We start from the raw sequence: 26,533 nt of genomic DNA, 5'->3' as shown, positions 1-26,533 counted from the left end.
CTACATTAACCAATCCCCCCCATCCTACTCAAGGAGAGTTAGGACTGGCCATAGGCCCGAATAGAAGAATCTCGGCTGCACCACAACCCCTGCTAATTGTTATACCTGAGAATGAAGACGGAGAGGCTTCTTACACTGGTTCTTCTGATGGAATCAACGAGAATGAGAATATCATTACGTTGACCCCTATGTCGCAACAGAAAACTATCGATACTCCAAACAACAAGAAAGTTTCAACCGTTACACAAGGTGGAATTATTACTATTTTAAAAAACCAGAGTGTAAATATTGTTTATGTGTTCAAATAATTTCCTTTCTTTCTGCATACAGTTGGTTCTTCCGGATATTCTTCCAAAGCTACACGTCCACATTCTCCAGATGTCGAAGTTGTTGGAGAAAATATAGCCAACACCCGTATCAGCGAACCGTGTCTTGATCTCACACTTGGCCTCAGAACCATAGGAAACGAGGGGGGGAGTGGAACCAATGCCTGACTGTAGCGACTCGGCTGACGAGGCTGAATACATCAATGGTGGGTTTCGTCCCATCTTTTAAAGGTTTTAAATGAATAAGAAAGATGTTGTTTTTTGTGTAAGATAGTTTGGGGAAAATGGATAAGTTCAATGTTGTTTTTTGTGTAAGATAGTTTGCGGGAAGTTCCATTTTCTGTATGTGAACAAAATGATGCATAATATGCTTACTCTGTGGTGATCATGTAATGTTTGATAATTAATGTAAAATATGTTAACGTATTACCTTTTTGAAATTATACTAATCCAAAAAGGGAAAATAATTTGTAGGGAAGCAAACCAACCATTTGGCTGAACTTTATGAGGGAAAGGTCTTTAAAAATAGAGACTTGTTTAAGCATCATATGGCATTATACACAATTCAACATAAATTCAGGTTTCGAAACGCACGTTCTTCACCTAACAGGATGCTACTACGTTGTATAAGTGAGTCTTGCATGTGGCGAGTGTGTGCAATTAAGATGAAGGATGTAGAAAAATATGAAATTTGAAAGGTGCAATTACAACATACATGTTCAATTGATGAACGAGCAGGTATTATCGATGAACAATCATTTTACTCTATACAAAATATGAAGAAATGAACGTCCGATAATGTCCAAAAAATAGGTTCACTGAGAAACATGATATAAAAATTATTACAATTAGTAGACATAAAGCCGGTAAATTTGCTTATACATCTACCATGATCGAAACCATATTAACTTCACAAATTTCCCTTTACTATACATAACTACCTTTACTAACCCACCAGCGCTACTTAATTTAAATTCTACTAGTCATATTTTATTACTTTAGTAACGTGACATGTGTTAACCAAGTATTTGTTGCAGGTTATGAAGAACACGCAACACATCGTTTCATTGCACAGCTTATGAGGGCTAGGTTTTGTGGAAATGGTAATAGACCTCGGCCAAATGAAATTATACAAGTGATGCTTGGAGATCACGACGTCAGAATTTCTTATTGGAAAGCGTGGAGGTCTAGAGAAATTGGTAAAGAATTTAGCAAAGGGTCTTCTGGTGCATCGTACAATCTTCTTTCTGATTACCTTGAAAGACTTGTTCTTGCAAATCCGGGAACCTTAGCTAAAATTCATACGGCTTACGATAAGGCTATTGGCCATAGATTCAAGTACTTGTTCCATGCCCTTGGTGCACCAATCACGGGGTTCAAGCATCTGCGCACCGTTGTTATCATCGATGGGGCACACTTAAGAGGTAAATACGCTGGTTGCTTACTATCAGCTTCAGCTCAAGATGGTAACTATCAAGTCTTTCCAATCGCAATCGGAATAGTTGATGGTGAAAATGACAAGGCATGGGAGTGGTTCTTCAACATGCTTTTGAAGTTCATACCCAACACAGAAAATGTTGTTTTCATACCTGACAGACACTCTTCAATATACCACGGCATATCAAAGGTACACATCTAACAGTAAATATAAATGATGTGATGATGATGCATACATACAAATATGATAATGTGAAAAAAGGAGTTTAACATATAGTTATTGTTAGAGCGTTGATATAGGACAATCTGGTTCTGTATATGTACGACACTAATGTGATCAATACAACTCATGGTTGACAATACTTGTATACACAATTATAACATATTTCGGATTTCGTAGGTTTTCCCGGCAGCTAGACATTGTGCTTGCGTGTTGCATCTCAAACGCAACATAAGAACTTATTTTAAGAACAAGCATCTTTGCTATTTGGTGGGAAAAGCAGCACGAGCATATCGTCTATCCAAGTTCTATACATCATTCAACGAAATCAAGACCATCAATCCTTCTTGTGCTGACTACCTGATTGGTATTGGTTTTGAACGTTGGGCGAGATCTCATTTCCCAGGAAATCGATACAACATTATGACAAGCAATGTTGCTGAGTCATGGAACGCTGTTCTTCGTGAAGCTAGGGAGCTCCCAATAATGCCTTTGCTTGAGTATATAAGGTCAAAACTGATGACCTGGTTTGCCGAACGTCGCAATGTTTCCAAGCGGGAAAGAGGACATATAACCCCGAGAGTGAGTGAAATTGTTCAAGCTAATTTTGAAGAGAGTGGAGGCTTGCATGTGAGCACGATCAACAACATGGAGTTCGACGTGAAGGAGAAGAATGGAACATCTTTCCACGTAAACCTCAACACAAAGACTTGTAGTTGTTTCTCCTTTCAGACATTGATGATCCCTTGCGCACATGCAATCGCAGCAGCCATAACTGAGAAAATCAGCGTGGAGTCTCTTGTTTCTGACATTTACAGTTTAGATAAGCTAGCTTCTGCCTATACGGATGTTGTGTATCCAATAACTGATGCGGTATGTGGAACAGAGCAAATTGTTGAAGGTGGTACTGGAAATTTGAAAATCTTACCTCCAGTAACTAAACGACCTCCTGGCCGACCACGTAAAAGTCGCATTTTATCCACCGGAGAAATAAGGGTACGAACAAATAACCTGCTTCTTATTCTAATTTTATTTTTTCCTAACCGACGAACTACATTTGGCAGATGAAAACACCAAGCAAGAGGCATCTCTGTAGCCGCTGCAAGAAGACGGGCCACAATCGAGCAACATGCAAGGTTGCTATATAATATATATAAATGCTATAACTAAAGTTTGGCAAATCTCGGATGATGAAGGTGTTTGAGACGCTAGGTGGGTGTTGTGATCTGTTTCCAAAATTAAATATCTAATGTAAAATAGTGACCTAAGGAATGAGGCATGAGTGAAGTATAGTCCGAGTATGTTGAATAAATAAGAATGCCAACTTTGGAAATATATAAATAACAATGAAAATATGTTTGCGACTGGAAGATACCATGCACAGTTCGTAAACTTGATCCAGAAACTGTAAAGTACTTTTAATAAGGTATTGTCTTCTATAAACACTAAAACCGAACAATGCAAACACATTTGCACCCCTACCAAACAATGGAAAAAACTATTCTTCCATTAACCTTGTCGCTAACATTTATAGACGCACTGGAAAAATATGACAAGTATAATTGAATACGGAAGGAAATACAGTCAAAGTCATTATCTAATTTAGCTTTATTCCGACGTAAATAGATGATTCAAGCTATGACATCAAAAACCAGAAATAACTAGAAGTAATACAAATTAGCATGAAACCAAATCGAAATATAACACAATGCGCTCATTTAAAAGGTACAGCAAACATAAATAAGTTCAATGTGAGGATAACAACGGGAAATAGTATTATAGAATGGAGACAACAAGAAATAACAATTGCATAGTAACACTACAGCTCCTCTTTCAACTCGTAAGCCAATATTGCAGCACTCTTGCCTTCGTCAGCAAGACAGGAGGAAGTGACATTGCTACATGCTTCGTTTCCATGAACAGCATGTGTGACCATTAACAGCACAACCATTAAACCAGAGTCAGATGGATTAGTAATTTGAGTTACACCTTTGGGCCGATCAAACCTATAAGCCAACCCATCCCCGCACATATCTTGACAGATACGTCTTGCCAAATATGGTAACATTTGGAGGAGAGGAGTTAGATTTCTGGCCATTGTTGCTTCTTTCGTGAAAGACATATTGGAGTCAAACACATGCAGGTGGCCCTTAGAAGTGTCAAAGCAGACACCAATCCAATGTTTTTTTTCAATCAAGAATGGAAAGTAATACCGAATTGGATAAGTTGAAGAAACACCTTTATTGCCAAAATAGTCCATTAAGCCTTTGGGAAACGGGTAGGAGTCCTTTTTCTTACTCATGGAAAACTTGGGATAGTTCCTCACAATGGATGCTCCAAATTTGGTATCAAGAAATTCATATCTATTGACACCTTCGGTACACGGCTGTCCTGATACGACGTAGCGCACAAGCCTGATCAATATATCAACAACCTGAAAATAAAATCGACAAACAAACTGTAAATTAAATCTTATGCCTATAGTTGTAGTGTTCGTAGACGTTGAATTGGTGAAACTTTACCTTTGAAGATAAAAGACGGGGTCTTTCGGCCATGAGGAGAAGTTCACGTGAAGAAACAGATAATCCAGCAACGTTAATAACACTGTAAATTTAAATAACAATTTTTCGCTTTTAAATCACCGTTGTCAGTGAATAATTATAAAAACAGGAACTCCCGTAGGAATGACACTTGCCACCACTTACACATTTCCTTTCAGCTTTTCAGATAGACGGACAAACTTCCTCTCCATCTCGAATTTGTCATATCTAACAAATACAACCTTGTCTGCACGCCGCATTCGTGATAGAATATGTGGACCGCAATGGTAATCTTCTAGAAGGGCAGACGGAACTGTCTTATGACACTTACTTTTACGTGAAGATTGGGGATCGACAATATTGTCAGGAACATTGGTGTTAGATATAGGCGACAGAGTCACAACAGCTTCCTGAGTAAGTCCAAGAGAGAACGAGAGTATTTCCATAAGTTAAAGTGGAACCATATCGGGGACGGCCTTACAAAAAAAAGGAGAAAAAAAAACCAGAGTTCAGATGCAAGAAAATCACAAACTTTGTAATCGTATGTGGTAAGATATCTTACCAGAGATTGACGGATGTTCTTCTGCCTACAATGATTCTGACTTTGGGCAGACATGGCAGCACTCTCGTTATCTGGATTAGCTGCGACATGTAAAAAACCATTACACAAACGGCTTAGCTTATATACAAAAATAGTTTATTGACTTACAGAAATACAAAAATTTCACTTACATGACTATTATGAGGAGATGCTGGAGGAGTAGAATAAGCACTTATATTCTGCATAACATTATTGATAGTATTGTCGTTTGCTTGTTCAACGGGACTTCTAACGATACCCGAAGCAGACACTGCATTTTGGCTACCACCGGCGTTCACGCCGGAACCATTTGGATGTCGGGTATAATCTTTGCACAACACTGCAACCATTGACTCAACAGCTCCAAGACATTCTGCTTTGAATTTCTTCAAGACGGACTCAACACGCGTAATAACCGTTCCCTCAATAGACGCCAGCGTTGAGGAGGACTGCTTAATGGTATTGCCCATTACATCAAGTTGAGGTTGCACTTTCCCTATAACAAAAGACGCAATACTAGTTTGATCATCGGATAGAGGATTTTTCAGATGTTTTCTGGATCTCTTAGCCTTAGTAGCTGGAGGGGAAGCTTCTCTCATACGATCAACATCAGCTTTAGTTAGACCCCCGACATATAGAGACAGTTGAAAACTATGATTGGCGTTTATGAGATCAACCATGTTATCAACTGTGTCATCATCCTCTTCATCAGACCAGGTTAGAGCTGAATCGTCCAAACGGCGCTCTAAATCTTCCAAAATACTTGTAACGACAACCTGGAAACATAAGGCCAACACATGAATTTTATCTACTGCGTATCAAATAAATACAATTATTGGACGGAAAATGATACTATATGATACAAGTTGTCTATAATTATTACAAAATTAGATAACCAATTCATAACGGAGCACAAATAACTTACATCCCTTTTCTTGTCAACATTGCGCGCATGCGAAGGATTAAGTGTTTGTTTTTTGCCAAATTTACCACCCGGATCAAGACCATCATCTTCGCTATCGCTTTCGGATGAAGAACATGTTTCTTGGACAACTTCAGTGAGAGCAGGGACAGCTTCAACCAATACCAGTTGTAAGGCAAGAGCGAAGCCTTTGACAGCAATGTTGTCTTGCGACAACGCCACCTCATCTCTCTCTTTTATACTACGCATAAGCAAGTCAAACGCCAATCCTCCCCAAGGATATGCAAAAAATTCATCAATATCTTTTATAGCTTCTGCATGTTCTATACAAATCTTCATCTTCAGACTTGTGGGGAGCAGAACAGACTCCAGGATAGCCAGGCAGGCAAATTTAATACGAATTTCTTTGTCCGTAACAGTTCTCCTCCGGAGCATCTTGAGAACAGAAGCAACGGTTACAACATCACTTTTCCCAAACAACGACGGCCAATAAGGTTTCTCAGCTATAGTTTCCCTTAGCTTCTGCTTAGATCTCTTCGGAAACTTCCCACATGGTAATCCGGTGACAAGCGCAAACTCTCGTAACGAAAACCTAACCGGATGACCGGCAAAACGGAACCATGCTTCGTGCTTTTTCTTCGTTTTCAGCTGCCTTGATAGAAGATAACGGGCAAAACGACCCGAAAATACAGGTTTCTCCGCAATCTCCACGATTTTGCCAAAAGCAGAGGCCTTGATGAAATCAATTTCCTCCTCATGTAACGTATCTAAAATCCGTTCAATAGCGCCAGATGATTGATAGGTAAGGACGCGAACACCAACTGGTTCTTCACCGGCAGCAAACATCATCTGAGGAATCGACTTCGACTGTTGCACATCCGGTGAATCCGGACAATCAACTAGACGCACCGACACCATCTCCGGTTGTACAAAACTCCGACTTCCCTCAGTGGAGATTTACACCATCTCCGGTTGTACAAAACTCCGACTTCCCTCAGTGGAGATTTTCCGATATATCGAAAAAGAAAAGAGCGAAGAGATATGCAAACTTAGTTGAATAGTGATGTTCTAATAATGTAGCAAAATGATTCTTTGCTAGTTTCAACAAATACGCTCGCGTGGCGTAAAACAATTTACATAATTATTACACCTGAACCCAACCTAGCTACCTATGAGCTATGACCTATCATATAGGCTGTCAGAAAACCGGGTGCAACGTGATAGGGATACGAATGACATTTATCACACCCGTAACAGTACCAATTGATAAGGTGACCAAGTCACAAAATAAACTTTAGAAGTTGTCTATAGGGTGCAATTACTCAAAAAATTATATACACATTAGGTAAGAGTTATATTTGGAAATACAAATTTCAAAAACTTAAATGTTTCAATTATTTAAAATCTTCAAAACAAGTTATCATGAAATAAAAATTTAAACAAAGTGAGAAGTAGACAAAAACAATATCTTAACGTGAATATTAAACTTTGTGAATCTTGTAATTTATGAATTGTAGAGACGACAAAAGAAAAAGACGAGAAACAATACTTTATTAATCTTTGATAAATCTTATTTTTACTTTAAAAAGAAGAAAAATTAATTGTTTCATTAACAAAATTTTGTCTTATATACGAACCGGGGTTTGGCCGGTTCATTGGGTCGCCGATTTCTGGGTTTTTGACGGTTCGATAGGGGTTTTTAACTGGTTCGATTTCAATTGGGTTTTAGCATTAACTCAACCCGGATTATTTTTGGTTCATGGTTCAACCTGGTCCGGCCGCCGGTTCGTTCCGGGTTTAAAAACACTGGTTTTTATTTGATTTTTAGACAGTACAACTATTTTTGGATTATGACGACATAATAGTAACGTTAAATTGATTTTCTTGCACATAAAATCCGTATTATAAACACGTTGAGGTTAAGCAATTTACATATCCCTATGTATTAATAGAGAAACATTTAAAAAGTTATAATTTATAGTTTGTATTAATTAAAAAAGCGCCATGCTGAGTTGTCACGTAACTGTAATGCTAATTTTGCTTACGTGTTGGCTTGAGAATCAATTGAAAATTTTGTTAGTCTATAATTAAATTGTTAGGGATTGTTATATTATATAGTATGTCCATTATGGACCATTCATTAATCAAATTGAAATTATTATATATTATTTCCTTAAATAAAACCTACGGAATTACCTAATGTGATTAAGATATATATGTCAATTAATGATTTTAAATAATGAAGATTTGCTAACAAACTGTATATTTTTTATCATTTTTATTTAATTATTTGTTATTAAAATAAATTACATAATTACATTAATCATATAATAAATTTTTATATTTTTTTGTATATGTTGTATTTTTAATTTTTCAAAACAAGTATAAATTACTAAAACTGTTAAAAGTCTCACATAAACTTTTGTGATCAAGGTTTAAATTTTTTTCTATAATAAGATACAATGATTATAAAATCATATGAATAAATAATTTTATTTTAATAGGTGTTTATTTTAATATATATATATATATATATATTTCATATCGTTTAAATTAATCACTAGATCATATGAAAATGCTTACTCATATTTTGATATCTGTGTTGAAGAAAAGTTAATATTTTAATTTTGAATTCTTCATTGTTTTTTTTTGAATGATTATAAATTATTGAAATCACTAAGCATTCCACATTATAAAAAAAATCGTTGGTGTAAAATTTTGTTACACAAATATGTAAATAATCATAAAATCATATGAGTAGAAATCTCATTTAATAAATATTCATATTTAAAGTATACTATACATCAATGTTAATATCATTTAAATTTAATTATATATCATATACAATAGATAAGATTGATTGTTTTGATTTATTTACCCTAAAATGATTACGAATGAAGAAGAGCGGTCGTTTGATTTATATGTGCACACCAATTTATTACATAATAGTAATTGATTTCTTACTTATTTAATATATAATTATTATTTTATTATTTCATAATATGCAGAAAACATAAAATAAGTAATAAATATGAAATATTTATACTGCACAAGGCGCAAATCTTAACCTAAATATGTATCTTTTTAATAATTTTAAGTCTTTAATAATTTTAAATCTTAAAAAAATTCTAAATCTCAGGACAAAGCATAATAACGAAATGAGAATAAATTCGAGAATAAATATTTATATCGAGTAATAACCAAAATAAAAAAGTGACACAAGAATGAGAAAAATATTGAAGATAGATAAGATTGACACGTGTACGTAAACTTCTCATAATCATAATTAAATTTTAAATTGCTAAATCATGATATAAAACTCAGCTGACATAGTTTCATTGTAACCAAATAGTAGGTCTAAGATTCTTCGGCTTAAACGTTAGGTTCTTAAGCGATAAGTGATTTTTTTGCTTAAAATATTTTTAAAAATGGAATGAGCTCATTATTAAAAAAAATTATGTAATTAACAAAAAAAAAATTTTAAAAAATTTTTAAGGGCCAAAAATATTAATTCGATCAAGAATATAAATTTTGTTTTTCCATACGATATTTTTTAAATCATTTTCATATAAATTCACAGGCGCATATCTTATTCTATTCTAGTATTAGTCGAAGACTCAATTAAAAATTTAAGACTAATGCAACGGACTTGCTCGTATATACTTAAACCCAAGAAACCAGGGTAACCAAGACTACTATTGTGATCCATTAGATCGATCGTAAAATAGTACAATATCGTAAGAGACATTTAAATTCTACGCTTCCATGTAGGAGGTCTCTTTTGCAAGTGGACACTCGTAACAGACCCACTATCAATTTGGAGTACAAGCCAATACAAGGAAAAAGACGGAAATAAAATAAATTTTCAACAAAATTCCAAATTACTGGTGGAAAGGAGTATATAAGACTATTTGAAGTTTTGAAAAAATATATATGAAAAGGAACTTCATAAAGATGAGTTAAAGTATGGCTTTTGAACCGAACTTTGCATGAAAACCAAGACAATTTGAAGTTTGAACAAACAAAAAGGTGAAATTGTTTTTCATAAAGATGAATTAAACAATGGATTTTCATGAAAATCATTAGGAGCTTAAGATTTCAGTACTGCAGATTTATCGACTAGAGTAGCCCAAATGATTATTTATAATTCGATAAACATCAATTAACGAATAAGTTGTGTGTGTGTGTGTTTGTGCAACTGTTTTAAACTGAAAATAATGAAGTTGAAAATTAAGAAAGCTAGCAGAGTATAAAGGCAAGGGTAAGAGGCAAAAAGTGATCAGAAGATATTATTTTGTGTCTAGGAGAAATGCATCCTGATTTGTGCAGACATTTTAAAAGTGTCCCATTCAAAATAGCTATGACCTACCTTAATATATTTTTGTTTCACCACCAAACACAAAATCTAAGCTAGATTTCAAGTAAATGAAGATATATATTATTGGCGACCATCTAATTAAGTACATATTTACAATTTTAACATCAAGTAGTTCTGTATTTTTGAAACTCTATCCCATAACAAAGAATATTGATTGATTGAAGATTTATATAATATAACAAAGAATAACAGATTATAAGACCTTGGTCCTATAGACTAAACAACGGACAAGTTGCTTAACAAACCCGGAACTCAAATTCAACACCGAGCGACAAAACAAGGGACAAGTTGCTAGCAACGACCAATCGATTTCGTCATTTTGACACTTCAGCTTGATAGCGTGGATAAAACGCACGTGTTTTAATTCACGAACGTTCGTAGCAATGAAAAATCCACAACTTTCATATTTTAATCAGCTTTTTTTAATCTCCCACTACAATACAAAACTGCATAAACATGAAAAAGACTTAAGGGGTTCATGAACCTTATCCACTATATAAACCCTTTCATCGTCTTCCCACATAAGAAAAAATATTAAACATTTGACAATCAAGTTAAAGAAAAACAAGAAATTAAAAAAAAAAAACATTTTCGTTTACTAAAAAAAAACCACTTTCATTTGCTTCTGTAATAATAATGTACGGACAAGGCGAGATAACCACGGCAGCAGAATCAGATTACGCTTTGCTGGAGTCAATACGACGTCACTTGCTAGGTGGAGACAACGAGTTACGATTCAGTGAGTCAATACCGAGTTCATGTTTCACTCAGAGTTGGGGAGACTTGCCATTGAAAGAGAACGACTCCGAGGATATGTTAGTGTACAGTCTCCTCAACGACGCCTTCAACGGAGCCTTTGAAACGTCGTCGCCGTCGTCGGACTTGAGCTGTCTCAGCGATTTTAACGATTTTCCGGCGGTTAAAATGGAAACTTCGGAGAACTTAGCAGCGGAGGCGGAAAAAATGAAGGCGGTGGCGGCGCCGCCGTCAAAGGGAAAGCATTACAGAGGGGTGAGACAGAGGCCGTGGGGGAAATTCGCGGCGGAGATACGTGATCCGGCGAAAAAAGGAGCGAGGGAATGGTTAGGGACGTTTGAGACGGCGGAAGATGCAGCTTTGGCTTACGATAGAGCTGCTTTTAGGATGCGTGGTTCCCGCGCTTTGTTGAATTTTCCGTTGAGGGTTAACTCCGGTGAACCTGACCCGGTAAGGATCAAGTCAAAGAGGTCTTATAAGTCTTCTTCGTCGTCCTCTTCTGAAAACGGGAAGCCGAAGCAGAGGAGAAGAACAGAGAACGTGCCATAGTTCAGGTGAAGGGCGATGTTGCATAAGAGACACGTGTCAACCACTTGTTTGGTATCGTTAGTTTACTGTGTGTTTTGTAGTTTGGAAGAGAAGTAAAGTATTTCATTTGTTTTTTGGTCTCTTTTACTAAACTAACAGCCATTTCCATAAGTAGATTCTTAGGTAATAATTATCTTATGATGTGAATACGTGTCTAACTACATAGTTGTTTCTATGTTTCAGTTATATACAGTAAGTCCGAGACATCTCTTATATAGTAGTGTGTACTAGAGTCGTTACCCGTGTTTTACAAATCAAATCTGTAGTGTCTCTGTGTCAGTTGTTAAAAATGAATCCTTCGCGGAACTATACACCATGATTCGAGTTTTAGTTCCTCGATTGACATTCATTTTGAGAACCTTACACTTAACCGACCTAACATGCATATATATATCTAATTCAGTTAAAAAATTATATTGGTTTGAATCTGAAAAGTAACACAAGGATGAAACAAATGCTAAACATTCACAGGGATATAACTAACCTATTGGGGAAAAACACTTGCTAATTTGCTTTCAGTTTCATCTCTTTATTTGTGTATTTTGTCTCAAAAACAAGCGAGGCTTTCTTATTCAGGGGTTCTGGTGCTCATGATTAGGATTCCCATGTTTCTACGGAAAGAGCCACTACTACGTTTGTCTTCACTAATTTGAACACTGACAATGGAGTCGGCATTACAAGCTATTCTTAAATATTCGTTATGGACTCCTCATGAGCTAATAACCATTAGAGGGTATGATGCCTCTGCCCACATGGTGAGTAGGGAAACAAATGGATCATTGTGTTAAGCTTTTTTTGAAGCTTAATACTGCTTTATTTGGTACATTTATGAGCATCTATAGTGTATTATTCAGTGAACTAAAAGCCTCATTGACCCAAAGATCCACTTTGGGTCTCGTAATCATTTTTAAGTATTAAATCTTATTTAAGAGACCTAATTAAGATACACCAACATTTTTGTGCTCCAATGGAAATCTCTTATCTAGGGATTCTTAAAAAAAATTACACAATACTTGACAAGAATACACAATAAAACATAACAAGACTACACAAGATTACAAGATTCGGACTATATACTATATGTATATGATCATAACATGTCGATAAATGGAACACTCATGATCCTTATGAGTGACCATAGAGACTCAGACTTTACATACTATATACAATGGTGAACAAAGATGATCAATTATATTTTAAAGATTTTCTATGATGCACCGGGACGGATACGGGGACAGATACTGGTACGGAAGCGGAGACGGGAAACATCAAAACTAAAAAATTATGGATACGGGTACGGAAAATATATATCAATAAAGATATATATATGTATATTTATATACTGAAAAATAAAAATATATCACTGTAAATCTTATCTAATAAACTAAAAAGATTAGAAAGTAGGTTATAAATTCAAAATCTAGTATAAACTTCTACTTTTTATTTTTTATTTGTAAGAAAAGTAAGTGAATAAGCTTAAAAAAGGATAATAGCAAAGCAAATATTTTCTGAAAATTTCCATAATTAACGGTTCCGTGTCCCCGTGCCGTCCCCGAAGTGTCCCCGTCCCGGAAACGTCTCCGATACGGATATGTAAATCAATTTGACGTCCCCGTGCTTCATAGCTTCTAATCTTCCCCTTAGTTATACATAAGAGTCAGCCTGAGCCAGAAAAACACCAAAACGAATACATAGATTTCGCCTCTTTATATACAAAAAACTAACCTTGAGTAACAAGTTAACAAAACGGTGACAGGAGCCGATAACTGATCTTTATCTTCCAGGATGTGTTCCACTGGAGAAACTCTCACGGCTGTTTGAGCTTTCGGTTATGTCCTTCAAACCAGACATAGACTGAGTGTGCTGAAGTGGACCCTGTGACTGTCCAAATGGAAAAGTCAGCACTATGTACAAATAAAACTGAATTTCTAATGGACAGACAATGGCTTACGATACTACATTTTAAGATGTACTCTACAATCTCATCACCCAGTTTTACCATTCATAATATTCGCCAAATCTAGACTCGTCATTGAACATATATCCAGTGCATGCATTGTAGAGAAAACAAGAGAAAACAATCAGATTATGAACTCACAATTAAACCATAATACACTTCTAAACTCTTAAGACTAAACACTCCTTTTTATCAATTGAGCTAGTCATCTACGCACAATTCATAAGTCTAGTTGAATGCCCACTAAGTCACAAAGAGGAACAAACTATGAAATCAACCAAGAGCTATAATGTTTCAATTCAAAGAAGAATTAAAGACGCATAAGTGTTCTTACATTGCCAACAAAAACAGATCGAGCATCCACCTCCTCCTTGCCTGCTAGATATGCTGCTAGCGTAGCAGGATCTGCAAATATGAGTCTGTATAAGTCGATGACCAAAAAAAAAAACAGTTGAATTACAAAAGAAGTTGAATCTGCCGCTAACAAATCAGAATCAGAACAAACCTTGAGGTCCCATATCCTTCTCAACCTTGGCATGCATCTCACGAAGAGCAGCAGCTTCATCCTCATTCTCTTTCAATCGCTTCTTCATCTCATCCAACTCCTATTGTTACCAACATCAAATCAATCAATCCATCCAACTTCGACGTCTGGGATTTCTCCACCGTATACCTCATGCTCCTCTTCCTCCATCTCTCTCTCTCTCTCTCTCTCTCTCTCTCTCTCTCCCTCGCAACGTCACTCTTACACAACAATCAAAAAGGGTAAGAAGTAGGAACTCGAGAAACTTGTTAAGATCTGAACAATTCAGAGAGCAATCGACGAGAGCAACACACGATTTCTTCCTTGCCTTGAGACTAATTTTTTCTCCCCTCGAAGTCTCCTCCCAAAACGATTTCACCCTGACGCGTGGCTCACAAGAGGCGCCTCTTCTGTTGCCTAATTAATGTACATCTCTTATGTTAATGGGCAAATTTCCAAAATAGCACATTTCTAAGTTTATATCACAAAAATAGCACTCAAAAACTAAAATGACCAAAATAGCACATTTCCAAGTTTATATCTTATCCCCAAAACCTCATTTCTCAATTCTAAACCCTAAACTCTAAACCCTAAACCCTAAAATGTAAACCCTAAACCCTAAACCCTAAACCCTAAATCCTAAACCCTAAACCCTAAACCCTAAACTCTAAACCCTAAACTCTAAACCCTAAACTCTAAATTCTAAACCCTAAACCCTAAACCTAAACCCTAAACTCTAAATCCTAAACCCTAAACCCTAAATCCTAAACCCCACCCTTTAACTCTAAACCCTAAGTTTGTGACTTTTGATAAAACATTAAATGCTATTTTTGTGACTTTTGACTTTGAGTGCTAGTTTGGGAACATAAACTTGATTTAGTGCTATTTTTGTCTTTTTCTCTATGTTAATTGCTATTTTCCATTTTTTTTATTCCTAAATAAATTAAAAGACACTATTAAGAGACTCCGATAATGATGGTCTAAACTCTTTTTTTATGTGAACTAAGCTTTTTTTTGAAGCTTAACCTGATATTACTGTAATTAAATAATAACATATGTAGAAAAACAAAAGATGAATAAGAAAGATAATATGATAGTAGTATAATATACGATCTATACGAAACTTATTTCAATTTTTTTGGAACAATAAAATATTAATCTAAAATAAAGATTGATGTAATTCATTAATTTATTTATAAGAAAATAGACTTGCTAGTTATAGTTTAGCCCATTTATTTATAATTTAGGATTTTTAAGGTGCCCTGTTATTAGCAATGAGACTAAAGAGCTCTAACAGAAGAGTGGAAGCACCGTGGCCTAGTGGTCAAGGTTTAAAGGCTTCTACACCCAGATATGGGGTTCGAATCCCAGACAACGCAATTTCAACAGGAAGACGTCTTGGTTTCAATTTTCGGAGAAAGCGAATTATGCAAAAAATTAGAGAAAATACTTACAAGAAATCTTCAGCATGGCGCAAGGAGTACCGACAAGAATGGATCTCATAGGGTTACTCAGGGTGATGCAGTCAGGCGTGAATCCTCATAAGGCAGGTAGAATGTCGGCTGTAATCTCGTCTATGTAATGTTTCTCATAATTTGTAATAGCATAATTAACCAGACAAAGAAAAAAGAAGAGTGGCAAGAGCTTCTCTGAAAAGACCTGTTCTCTTATCGTTTTGAACATTCTCCACCCGTTTGAATCGTTGCGAGCTGGAAAGCGTACCAGCAGTTTGAGTCGCGAAAGGACCGCTTGCTTGATTTTGGGTGACATAATAAGATTCCCCGGATCTCTCTCAATCTGAGATCGACGACGAGAGATTCTACCACACCATGAGTGGATCAGGTCCTTATAGGCGATCCCGTGAAGCGTCAGGAAGGAAGTGTGCATTCAGTTGTGCTTCTAAGTCAGCTTGACTGTTAAAACCCCCAAAGTTAGTTTCATTCGGTAGAAACCCCTCAATTAAGTTTGTAACACAAAAAAACCCATGTCGTGTTGTTTAATATATTATCCCTTCGGCCTACAGAAATGTAAAAACTGAATATTTGTCGTTAAGTTCAAATGTTGCGTTTCAGGGTTTTTTTTTTAAAAATGTCACGTGTTTCATATCTTCTTCATCTCAAACAAAAATCCCCAAAGCAAAAATATCAGGGGTCATCTAATTTCCTTTGGATCTCCCATCTTCATTTATTCTTTGTCCAGGAGGTCTAAAACTTAGCTCTAATTCTCTCCAAGACACCAATAATTTCACACATCTATCTTCATATCGAACATGTCTTGCCTATTAAGGTTTAAAACAGAGCCCATCTTATATTGAATAGGGCCGGGCCCAAACTCGGATTTAGCATCCCTAGGTTTGACATCGAAAGTCGCACAATCTCCTTACCTTCGACCGCACCTTGCTAGGTTTTCACATTTCGTAAGCTTTCATTCACTCCTCCTTCGACATCTGAGCCACCCGAAACAAGTTTTGTCCGAATCAACTCTTCGATCTTTAATTCAGATTTATCCATGGAATCGTGAAGTCAATAAAGGTTTTTCCCTCTCGAAAAATCCGCTAAGCAAGCAATTTCTCGTATTTGATTCGTTTTCACCGGACCGGAGATGGCGACTTTGAACCCGTTCGATCTCTTAGGAGTTGACGCTGAGGATCCAAGCCAGATTGCCGTGGCTTTGCCGAAGAAGGTCGAGAAAGCAGCTCCTGTGTTGCCTGCTAAGGCCGCTAAGTTGCAATCCAAGCAGGCTCCTCCTTCTCAAGCTGGTAAGATGTTATTTGGTTTGTGTACGTTTTTGAACAGAGTCATTGTTTGGGTAGTGTTTGCTTGATTCATTTCATTGAAACGTTGTTGAAAAATGTTTGCTTTTGTCATGTGTTTTTTTTATACTGTGTTACTGTCTTAAGCTTAACTAGGGAGCTTTGTTTGATTATGTTTGAATAACTTATTATATTAGGCCTAAGCTTAACTAGGAAGCTTTTTGTCTGAAAACTAGCTTTTTATATATTTGATACATAAGCGACAACTGTTTTACTTTTACTTAAATTGGCATAGAGGTCTTGGAAAGTTATAGAATGAAATGTATATGAATTTATCTTTATAAATGTAGTGAGGGAGTCGAGGAATGCTCCTTCAGGAGGTCGTGGTGGTGCTGGCGGTCGTGGGCCGCCTCGTGGTTCATTTAACCCGGGAGGAAACAGACCTTATGATCCGAAGGATGGACCAAAAGATGGTGGGTTCCGTGGATACCGCGAAAGTGGTGGTCGTGGAGGTCACGTTGCTGGATTTGCCGATGGTAAGACAGGTGATGTGGAACAACGCCCAAAGAGGGTCTATGACCGCCATAGCAGAACAGGTCGTAGGTAAGCTTCCTTTTCATGTCTTCTACTTTTGGTTACTGCTATGTTTGATTTCTAACTGTTTGTGATTTTGTTTTGACTTGATGTTTGCTAGTAATGACGTGAAACGTGAGGGTGGTGGTCGTGGAAACTGGGGTACCCCTGAAGATGACATCCCACCGTAAGCATCGTGCTCTTCAGTTTGATTCCTTCTTCTATTAGTTGCAATTTGTATGTGCTCTGTCTTGTACCTATAGATTGAAAAATAAACTCGTATGTTTGTCTAAATATTAGTCCAACTGAGGAACCCACAGCAGAGGTTGAGAAGAGCCCTGTTGCTGAGAATGAAGGTGGTGAGGATGACACCACTGATGCAAAGAAAGACTCTCCTGCGGCTGAGCAAGAGGAGAAAGAACCTGAAGACAAGGTATAAACATATTCGGCTACTAATGTGCTTGAACATGTTAATATGAGATGAGAAAAATTCGAAGTTTTAAATGCATATGTGGGTTTGTTATAGGAAATGACACTGGAAGAATATGAGAAAATTCTGGAGGAGAAGAAGAAAGCTCTGCAGGCCACAAAGGTTGAGGAGAGGAAAGTTGACACCAAAGTGTTTGAGTCTATGCAACAGCTCTCTAACAAGAAGACCAATAATGAGGAAATCTTCATTAAGCTGGTGAGATTCTAAATTATTCTACTTTCATCGCTACAATTTGCGTCACAGTACTAAAGCAAGAGCTGATTCTTGTTTTGTTATTGTTTCAGGGATCCGACAAGGACAAACGCAAAGATGCTGCTGAGAAAGAAGAGAAGACCAAGAAGGTCTTGTTTATTTCTCTTCTCACCATCCAGTATGCGAGTCTTTCAAGTTCAAACATTTTTGTACTGAATATATGCCTGGTTTTGTAGTCGTTGAGCATTAACGAGTTTTTGAAGCCGGCTGATGGGGAGAGATACAATCCAAGAGGTGGATACCGTGGAAGAGGAGGTCGCAGTGGTCGTGGACAGAGAGATGGAGAAGGTCGTGATGGTCGTGGACAGAGAGATGGAGGAAACCAAAGGCATGGAGGAGCTCCTGCTCCGGCAATTGGAGACAGTGCTCAGTTCCCATCGTTGGGCAAGTAAAGACCCCTGTTGGTCCTTGAGCCTCTATCAATCTCTACGCTTTCGTTAGTTTTATTTTTGTTCTTAGTTCTATCATTTTTGTTGCACTTTCTCTACAAATCAAGTTTGGAGGCTTTTAAATTATGATGGAAAAAAACAATATCTGATCTTATTAGTTTTAGACTCCTTTATTAGTGTCATAATAACGCTCTAATATTATGATGGAAAACCAATATTATGATGGAAAAACAATATTAACGCAAATAATATTATGATGGAAAAATAATCTATATTATAATAGATCAGTTTTTTGTTCATTTCTCAGCGTGCCACGTCATCGTTTTGTAGACCCCACTTTTAAAAAGTGTCAAGCCCATGACTCAAACCCGGGTTATTGAGATATAAACACCAACATTTATATCACTAAGCTAACTGATTTTTTTGTATATTGATAGCCGAACCTAATATATATTTATGAAGGTCGGAAGCTCTTGCTTCTTCGGCTTCCTCTGAGGGTCGGACCTACAAGTGTATTATGGATTTCATTTTTAAATGGGATTCATCACGTTATATGAAAAAAAGCTTAAGTTTGCAACAATTATGGTTTTCCTATATCGTAAACTGTTGTAGTTTAATATGAGTTCTTTTCATTATTGTCTCAAACAAGTCTGAGTTACAGAGTTGCGCCGTGTGTATGTTCGTAATCTATTTTTTCACCGGTGAACTCTTCATGTCCCCATCTTAAATCGCTTGATCATAAATGTTCCTGATTTGTAGCCCCTCTGATCTGCATCTCCACAAAACTCATTGATTCCTCTTAGCTTTAACCATCTTCTAGAAAATGTTTCTCTCTGCCTCTACAGTTCGTCAAACCGGCGTCCCGGCATCCGTCACTCAACCTTCGAGTCTCTCCGTCTTGGTCTTAGTAGTCAGAGCATAGCCTCTGGCTTCCTCCGCTTCTGGGATTCCCTGAACTTCAAGAAAGACAGAGAGTTTGTGGGAATCACGGTTCTTTTCCTCGATGAAAAGGTAAGTTAATCTTCGATCTATCACACTTATTTAACATAATTGTTTTAATTTATTTTCTGATTCTTTGTTGGATAATATTATTTACAGATTCCGTGATTCAAGGGTTTACTCCCGTCGGACATGCTAATCATTATATGCCATCTTTGAAAGCAGATTCCATTGTGAAAGTCGATCGTTTTGAGGTTGCTAGGTGCTCCAAGTGATTGCGAACACAAACCTAGAAATTGATAAACATAGCATATTTGGCAGCTCCAAGCAAGATTACAATCAGGAAAATTCAAGTGGAATGACATACCAACAACTGAAACTGATAATTAGTCAATAACTTATCCCATATTTTCCTTATCTGAAAAAATCTACTGTGTTTCTGATCTATTTTTTCATCTACACATCTTTAGCCTCTGTCATGGATAGCTCTCTCCCAAGAATTGCATTGACTATGGTTTCTGGGAAGAAAAAGATCTTGCTCCTGAAAAAAGACCGTGACAACCCTATTGTAAGATTTTAGTTTGTGCAGAACAAAAAACCTTGATTTATTTTCTATTTAGTATAGTGATAGTTGTTGACAATCATTAGTTATTTGTCAATATGTTTTTTATGCGGCATTTCAGAACTCTCCATTCCAAGCGGAACAACAGATTGAAGCTAATTTTTCCGGAAGCTCCTCGACTTCAAGACAGAATCAGAAGATAGATGTTGGTGGGAGGTTAATCAAGGGAATACTTCAGAGAAGTGAGACGGCCTAGCCAGACTTTATCTTTTGTACAGTCTGAGCAAAGAGTGGAACCCACAAAACACGAGAGAAGAAAAAACAAAACACGAAATTAACATATTCAGATTTTCTCTCTTGCATGTCTAACATCTGGCGCCGACGAAACTCAACACCCACGGCAGACGAAGCTGATGCAAGTAAACCTCTCATCAATCATGCTTAAAATCAATCTACGCTTTTCAATCTCACAAACTAAGAAACAATTTTACCTACATGAATCGGGAAATTAGTGCCCACATTCCCGACATAGAGAAAAAAAGGAGTTGAAGTCCTAACAGTTTTTTCAGTATTAGACTAAACCACAGATTCAAGGCCCAGTTATTTTGAAACCCTAACATTTTAAATCCAAATTTATTATCTTTTTCCATGCACGATTTGATTTATATACAAACAACTACCTAAGTAAACACTAACAAGTTCCATCACCCTCAACTTTGAACATATAAGATATAAAAATATCAACATATGACTTCGTCGTTCATTCTTATATCAAACTCATCAACCTATGTAATATCCAAAGTCCCATCAATCACATTATAGAAAAAAAAACAATAAAATCCCGTAAACAAAACTATACAATACACCTATAATGTAGCCGACCCCGCGCTTGCACGGGGACTATGCACCTAGTAATATTAGTTTTAGACTCCTTTATTTTAGTTTTAGACAATAATATTAGTTTTAAACAATAATATTAGTTTTAGATTCCTTTATTTATGGAATAATTTTAAAAATGCCTTATTTATGAATCATGTTTTGAAAAATACATCTCTCTTTCTGATTTTTGAAAACTACGCTTCCTTATATGTAAAAATACATTTTTATCTTAATATTTTTAAATATTTCTATTGTTAGTTTTTTGCCTAGGCGCTAGTCGGGCGGTCGGGTTGGGCCTAGCGCCTAAAGAAAAAATCGGAGATTAATCGGAAATTATGCGGAGCGGAATTTTTAGATTGTTTACTATGTTATAAAACATGTTAATTTTTTATTTATGTATAACATTAATACATTTTCATGTTTAAGATTGTATAAAACACACAATAGAATATATAAACTTAATATAGTGTAATTTTCATCAAAATTATGAATATAAAAGATATTTAAAAAATTTTAGATCAAATAAATAAATAAAAATATTATTAAAAATAAAATAAAAATAAAAAATAAAAATAGATTAGGTGGCCGCCTAGGCGGCTAGGCGGTCATTTAGACGGTCATTTAGGCGGTCGTCTAGGCGGAGAAAATCGGATATCCGATTTTTTTAACCGATTTGGCATAAATCTCCGATTTTTTAACCGATTTGGCATAAATCGGGGCGGAAAAGTGACGCGTTGCGCCCAGGCGGCCGATTTTTAGATCGCAATTCTAGGTTAGGGCTCATGGAATCTGGCGGAGGCTTCAGTCGCGAGTAGCTGATTCATGGTGGAGGTGGCTCTTTCTCCGGACCTGCAGCGAGGGTTCAGTGAGGTGGAGAGATTGAGAGTCGGTTTTGGGTTCATGGAGCGCTCCGTCTTTCCCCCTTTAGGATCGCTCCAGTCGTCGTCGTCGTGGAGTGGAGGCGATGGGTCTCGGCACAGCCAGGTTTGTCGGTGGTAATCTGCTGCAGATCTTGTGTTTCGTGCTTGTTCGGTGAGGGTGGTGGTTACTTAGGGTCGGAGAGATTCCGGTGGCCACTCGCTGTTATCAAGAGTTCTCCATTCTTTTTTTGAGATGGAGGCGAGGCTGAAGGCGGATGTAATCGTGGTGAAAGTGTTTGGCTTGATGCCTTATGTGCGTGCCTCTGGTTATGCTTCGACGGGTCGTCTATGGCCTTGAGAAGATTGCTAGATGTACCGCATCTCTTTCAGAGCCTCCGCTTCCGGTGTCCTGCTTAGTTTTTCTCTGTGAGTTTGGCGACAGCCTCACTTGAGGAGTCAAGTCTCTTGTTCTTCATCGTGGTATCAATCCTATGGCTCATGGGTTGATTTGTTAGCGTTCAAGGAACTGGTCCTTTGGTTCTCAAAGGCCAGGGATGCGTAGATGGTTTCTCGGGAGTCATTGCCTTCTACGAGCCAGCATCTCGTCATAGCTCACATCCCGGCACCGTAGTGTTCTATGGTGGTGTAGCTGACTTTCTTGCAGGTTTTGGGACTGCTTTTCAGGATGTGGCAGTGTAGGCAACCCGTCTTTTGTTTAGGTTTCGTTGATGGCTGAAGCGAGTACTTACTCGTTCTGGGATCCGGTTCAGGCGTCGTGTGGCGCTTCGTTCATTCCGGCTTTGTTGTTCGCAAGGCTCTGGTATGTACTTGAACTCTCTCCTTCGGACGTCTAGAGCTTCATTGACAGAGAAAGTTATGAGCTTTGTGGAGATCATCGGGAACTAGCTACTCCGGAAACGTTAAGGGAACTCCCGGCATCCGAGGAAACGAGGAGAACCTCACTTTCCGAGAGTCACGTTGATAGTTGAGAACGGCTATCGATATCGAAGGATTTCGAAACAACCTAGCGGAACGTGTCAGGTTTAGTGGGTGGACGAAGCTAGGCTTGTAATAGTTAGATTTCGACATTTTGTTCAAAACAAGCTTGTAACCGCATCTGATTCCCGATTCTTCGGGCATATTTTATATATAAGTATTTAAAAAAAAAATTAGAACGAGAAAAAGTGTTGGCCACGCTTATTTCTTTTTAAAAACTGTTTTATGAAAATAAATATAAAAGTATATTTAATAGGATTTTGTCAACAATATGATATTATAAAATAAAAATATTATTTAAAATTAATTAAGAGGATTAATGTTAAAAAGTTTAAAATAATGTAAATGCATAAGTCTAAAATTAATCACCTTTTAGTAGAATATTAAATAATTATATACTTTCAAAAGACTACATTAGTTGATCTATTTAGATAAAAGTGTAGTTTTCAAATTAAAATCTTATATCGAAATATTTATCCAAATTTTCCTTTTATTTTTCCATCATAATAGTATTATCAAAAAAGAAAATAACGCAAAATAATAATATGATGGGAAAACAATAATATTAGTTTTAGACTCCTTTATTTTGTGACATAATAACGCAAATAATATGATGGAAAAACAATATTGTGATCATCTATCTGATCTTATTAGTTTTAGACTCCTTTATTAGTGTCATAATAACGCAAATAATGTTACAATATTATATTTTGAATTATCTTTAGGAGTGGAGAATTCAGAAAAGGCTCGTCTGCTTTATTTGCATAAAGGGTCTTTTACTATAGAGTTTTATGGGTTTCAAACTTCGAAATACATCATTAAAAAGAAGAGAAAAGCTATAAAACGAAAGGAAAAGAAAGTTGTCAATTGGAGAAGTCTTACATGCAATGCAAACAAATGATTATAATGGTGAGTTATGATCCAAAGAGACTTCTTGAGACTAATAGAATCAAGATGAGCAACAGCCTGATTGCTGGTTCACCGGCTGTCCGCGAATATTGACCGTCGGTGGCTTGGCACCTCCAGCTGGTTGGCTAGCCATTCTGCAAACAGAAACGGTTTAACTATGGATGAATGAAAGGTTTTTTTAACTTTCAAGGAACAAAAGTAGAATCTAATTCAAACCTGGTCTTAATAGCAGCAGTCATGGCCATGAAAGCTTCTTCGACATTGGTTGCATTTTTAGCACTTGTTTCCAAGAAAGGGATCCCCAGTTCATCTGCAAAAGCCTGTAGGAGGAGGAAGAAAACAATCTTCTTATTATCATTTCAAACAAGGCTTATGCAAAAAGAGGCCACTTGGTTTGTTTTATTACCTGAGCTGTCTCAGTGGATACAACCTTCTGTGATGTGAGATCGTTTTTGTTCCCAACCAGTAGCTTGTTCACGTTCTCACTGGCGTAACGGTCGATTTCATTCAGCCACTGTTTGACGTTGTTGAAGCTCTCTTGGTCGGTGACGTCATAGGTGACCTGCCAAGAAAAGCCAATGACGATGAGGGAGAACCATAGGATGGATGTATTAACAAGAAGATGATTGCTTTGTGAGGGAGAGAACATACAATGATTCCATGAGCTCCTCTGTAGTAACTGCTGGTGATAGTCCTGAAACGTTCTTGGCCTGCTGTGTCCCACTACATAATACGGTCATTGCCACGAGTTAATATTATACACTCGTTTCCAAGTTTTAATGAATATGTCATATACGCAGCTCAAGAACACTTACAATCTGGAGTTTGATTGTCTTTCCGTCTTGTTCAACTGTGCGGATTTTCTGAATCACATCTAACATTAGCCAACACCAATATTTTTTTCTGTTTTCTGAGAATAAACAGGAGATGGGAAGAGTAAGCTTACAAAGTCAACACCAATGGTACTGATGTAGCTATCCAGGTAAGAATCATCCTGTACACACAAATTCCAGATATCAAAAGCACACAGAGAGTAACAACGACACCATAGTGTAAACAGAGAACTAAGCAGCCATTGAACTGACTAATGATTTTTTTGAGAAACAAGTACTAAACTTCAAAGACCCATAGATTGTTACTTGTATTTAATGTAAAAAGGCAATTACCAAAGATGATACACAAAGAGTAACAATGATACCATAGTGTAAAGCTGAGAACTAAGTGGCCATTGAACTGACTAGTAATTTTTGAGAAAAAAGTACTGAACTTCAAAGACTCACAGATTTTACCTGTGTGCAATGTTAAAAGGTAATTACCAAAGATCACAAAAAGTAAAAACGATACCATAGTGTAAAACTAAGTGGCCATTGAATTGAGTAATGTTAAATAGGTAATAACCAAAGATAAGATAAGACATCTAAAAACTTCAGGTGAGAAAGGAACAAGAGTTACTTACAGCAAACCTTAGAAGCAAGCAAGATTTTCCAACACCAGAATCACCGATAAGCAAAAGCTTGAACAGGTAGTCACTGCGTAATTTTTCAAAAAAACGGATTAAGACAGAACGATAAACATCATTAAGACGAGTGTATGTCCAGAACTGAAAAACAATTAATCTGAAAGATATGGTTGATTAAATTAAATTTGTTCGCATAAATCAAATCCACGAGAGAATGAGATCAAAGGTATTAATTATGTCACAGCCTCCTCGAATTGCAACAACTACGAAGATTTTCCGAGTAATCAACAGAAATTGCGGATCTCAGTCAAATTCCCCTAGATCCAATCTATGTAAGATCCTAATCGAGAATCGATAAAACAAAATTATATTAAAAAAAATTGAGTAGATACAACTCAGAAACCTACATACCAACATAGATCTAACGAAAGGTCGACAATTCAATCCACCGAACGCATCAAAAGCAAAGTTCGAAAAGAAAAAGCGGGTGAATCGATCCAAATCATATTAGATGCAATCAAATCATGAGACGAGAAGAGTCTTACTATTCAGGATTCATGGCTAAAGTCCCAACCTAGAGAATCCGGCGATAAACGGGATATCCGGCGATGGTAATTTCAGCGATCGTCGTCGGAGCAAAAGCGCGAGAGAGAGAGAGAGAGAGACCTAAACGGTTAATGTTTTTTTTTGTTATTTATTTATCTTTTTGTCCTTATTGCTCTCTTTTTGTCACGTCTTAAGAAATAAAAAAGTGGGACCCATACTTTCGGAAAATTATTTACAAATGCGTTTGCTTTTGATGTTTGAATGCTGGCCTGGCAAAGCCAACCCCATAGATGCGTGGAGGCACAAATAATCAATCAATCAATCCATCTTTTATTTTATGCACTCGGGAGGAAAGCTAAAGTTTATGAGGAGATTAAAGTTTCGAATCTGATCAAACTTTTTTTTTCCAAAGGAATCTGATCAAACTTACCTTTCAAAATATTGGTTATCATGCTTTTTGGAAGAAACAACTTTTTAAGAAAAACATATTTTTTTTTTTTTTTTTTTTTTTTTTTTTTTTTGTAGACTAGGATGGGTTCGGGCCTTCGGCCTTAATCCCACCCCAGGCCCGGGGCCGGCCGGCGCTGATACCGATAACATGGCGTAAAGCACCCCTCCCCATGGGAATCGAACTAGGGGTGCAATGGAACCTACTCCAAGCACTAAACCACTAGCCCAACGCACCTTGGGTAAGAAAAAG

General features: G+C 36.8%; 6 protein-coding genes across 8 annotated transcripts; 3 read left to right on the top strand and 3 right to left on the bottom strand.

Annotated features, from left to right (window-relative positions):
* The first annotated feature begins 1,404 nt into the window (after positions 1–1,404).
* LOC106408049 lies at positions 1,405–3,131 on the top strand. Its single transcript, XM_013848881.2, has 3 exons — positions 1,405–1,953; positions 2,164–2,979; positions 3,048–3,131. Exons 1-3 carry the CDS (start codon positions 1,405–1,407, stop codon positions 3,129–3,131), a joined length of 1,449 nt encoding a protein of 482 aa, XP_013704335.2.
* Positions 3,132–3,802: 671 nt separating this feature from the next.
* LOC106408047 lies at positions 3,803–6,943 on the bottom strand. Its single transcript, XM_013848880.1, has 6 exons — positions 6,029–6,943; positions 5,256–5,879; positions 5,086–5,202; positions 4,689–4,933; positions 4,506–4,587; positions 3,803–4,417 (listed from the first exon to the last, which is right to left on the bottom strand). The coding sequence occupies exons 1-6, from the start codon at positions 6,941–6,943 to the stop codon at positions 3,803–3,805; spliced, it is 2,598 nt and encodes an 865-aa protein (XP_013704334.1).
* A 3,978-nt stretch (positions 6,944–10,921) lies between these two features.
* Positions 10,922–11,960, top strand: LOC106397525 (ethylene-responsive transcription factor 2-like). Its single transcript, XM_013838119.3, has one exon. It carries the CDS (start codon positions 11,040–11,042, stop codon positions 11,706–11,708), a length of 669 nt encoding a protein of 222 aa, XP_013693573.1. The 5' UTR covers positions 10,922–11,039; the 3' UTR covers positions 11,709–11,960.
* Positions 11,961–12,721: 761 nt separating this feature from the next.
* On the bottom strand, positions 12,722–14,796 carry LOC106409751 (polyadenylate-binding protein 2-like). Of its 2 annotated transcripts, XM_013850322.3 has the most exons (4): positions 14,210–14,796; positions 14,039–14,109; positions 13,473–13,628; positions 12,722–13,386 (listed from the first exon to the last, which is right to left on the bottom strand). In XM_013850322.3, exons 1-3 carry the CDS (start codon positions 14,295–14,297, stop codon positions 13,521–13,523), a joined length of 267 nt encoding a protein of 88 aa, XP_013705776.1. In that variant the 5' UTR covers positions 14,298–14,796; the 3' UTR covers positions 12,722–13,386; positions 13,473–13,520. The 2 variants fall into 2 exon arrangements, with proteins under 2 accessions (XP_013705776.1, XP_013705775.1); XM_013850321.3 differs by having other exon boundaries at positions 12,722–13,628; positions 14,210–14,793.
* A 1,799-nt stretch (positions 14,797–16,595) lies between these two features.
* On the top strand, positions 16,596–18,851 carry LOC106411083 (RGG repeats nuclear RNA binding protein C). Of its 2 annotated transcripts, XM_013851766.3 has the most exons (7): positions 16,596–16,985; positions 17,330–17,582; positions 17,674–17,739; positions 17,853–17,985; positions 18,079–18,237; positions 18,327–18,383; positions 18,471–18,851. In XM_013851766.3, exons 1-7 carry the CDS (start codon positions 16,829–16,831, stop codon positions 18,684–18,686), a joined length of 1,041 nt encoding a protein of 346 aa, XP_013707220.1. In that variant the 5' UTR covers positions 16,596–16,828; the 3' UTR covers positions 18,687–18,851. The 2 variants fall into 2 exon arrangements, with proteins under 2 accessions (XP_013707220.1, XP_022562181.1); XM_022706460.2 differs by lacking the exon at positions 18,327–18,383 and having other exon boundaries at positions 18,079–18,130; positions 18,536–18,851.
* Positions 18,852–23,654: 4,803 nt separating this feature from the next.
* On the bottom strand, positions 23,655–26,088 carry LOC106406928 (ras-related protein RABD2b). The gene is made up of 8 exons (XM_013847678.2): positions 25,833–26,088; positions 25,285–25,357; positions 24,775–24,822; positions 24,644–24,691; positions 24,480–24,551; positions 24,235–24,390; positions 24,045–24,148; positions 23,655–23,962 (listed from the first exon to the last, which is right to left on the bottom strand). Exons 1-8 carry the CDS (start codon positions 25,844–25,846, stop codon positions 23,869–23,871), a joined length of 609 nt encoding a protein of 202 aa, XP_013703132.1. The 5' UTR covers positions 25,847–26,088; the 3' UTR covers positions 23,655–23,868.
* Between the last annotated feature and the right edge of the window lie 445 nt (positions 26,089–26,533).

Source organism: Brassica napus, chromosome C7 (assembly GCF_020379485.1).
Source record: "Brassica napus cultivar Da-Ae chromosome C7, Da-Ae, whole genome shotgun sequence".
In the NCBI taxonomy this organism is placed as follows: domain Eukaryota; kingdom Viridiplantae; phylum Streptophyta; class Magnoliopsida; order Brassicales; family Brassicaceae; genus Brassica; species Brassica napus.
The sequence above is the reverse complement of the archived record's forward strand: the minus strand, read 5'-3'. Positions and strand labels throughout refer to the sequence as shown.

Excerpts from the sequence above, each read along its gene's own strand:
- LOC106397525 (XM_013838119.3), top strand. The coding sequence starts at position 11,040 with ATGTACGGACAAGGCGAGATAACCACGGCAGCAGAATCAGATTACGCT.
- LOC106408049 (XM_013848881.2), top strand. The coding sequence starts at position 1,405 with ATGAGGGCTAGGTTTTGTGGAAATGGTAATAGACCTCGGCCAAATGAA. Across the intron at positions 1,954-2,163 it reads TATACCACGGCATATCAAAG|GTTTTCCCGGCAGCTAGACA; the intron begins GTACACATCTAA and ends CGGATTTCGTAG. Across the intron at positions 2,980-3,047 it reads TATCCACCGGAGAAATAAGG|ATGAAAACACCAAGCAAGAG; the intron begins GTACGAACAAAT and ends TACATTTGGCAG.
- LOC106406928 (XM_013847678.2), bottom strand. Across the intron at positions 24,552-24,643 it reads AGACAATCAAACTCCAGATT|TGGGACACAGCAGGCCAAGA; the intron begins GTAAGTGTTCTT and ends CGTATTATGTAG. Across the intron at positions 24,149-24,234 it reads TATCCACTGAGACAGCTCAG|GCTTTTGCAGATGAACTGGG; the intron begins GTAATAAAACAA and ends CTCCTCCTACAG.
- LOC106411083 (XM_013851766.3), top strand. The coding sequence starts at position 16,829 with ATGGCGACTTTGAACCCGTTCGATCTCTTAGGAGTTGACGCTGAGGAT. Across the intron at positions 17,740-17,852 it reads CCTGAAGATGACATCCCACC|TCCAACTGAGGAACCCACAG; the intron begins GTAAGCATCGTG and ends TCTAAATATTAG. Across the intron at positions 18,384-18,470 it reads AAGAAGAGAAGACCAAGAAG|TCGTTGAGCATTAACGAGTT; the intron begins GTCTTGTTTATT and ends CTGGTTTTGTAG.
- LOC106409751 (XM_013850322.3), bottom strand. The coding sequence starts at position 14,297 with ATGAAGAAGCGATTGAAAGAGAATGAGGATGAAGCTGCTGCTCTTCGT. Across the intron at positions 14,110-14,209 it reads GAAGGATATGGGACCTCAAG|ATCCTGCTACGCTAGCAGCA; the intron begins GTTTGTTCTGAT and ends TCATATTTGCAG. Across the intron at positions 13,629-14,038 it reads GATCTGTTTTTGTTGGCAAT|TCACAGGGTCCACTTCAGCA; the intron begins GTAAGAACACTT and ends CCATTTGGACAG.
- LOC106408047 (XM_013848880.1), bottom strand. The coding sequence starts at position 6,943 with ATGGTGTCGGTGCGTCTAGTTGATTGTCCGGATTCACCGGATGTGCAA. Across the intron at positions 4,934-5,085 it reads AGAACATCCGTCAATCTCTG|GAAGCTGTTGTGACTCTGTC; the intron begins GTAAGATATCTT and ends GGACTTACTCAG. Across the intron at positions 4,588-4,688 it reads GAAAAGCTGAAAGGAAATGT|TGTTATTAACGTTGCTGGAT; the intron begins GTAAGTGGTGGC and ends TTAAATTTACAG.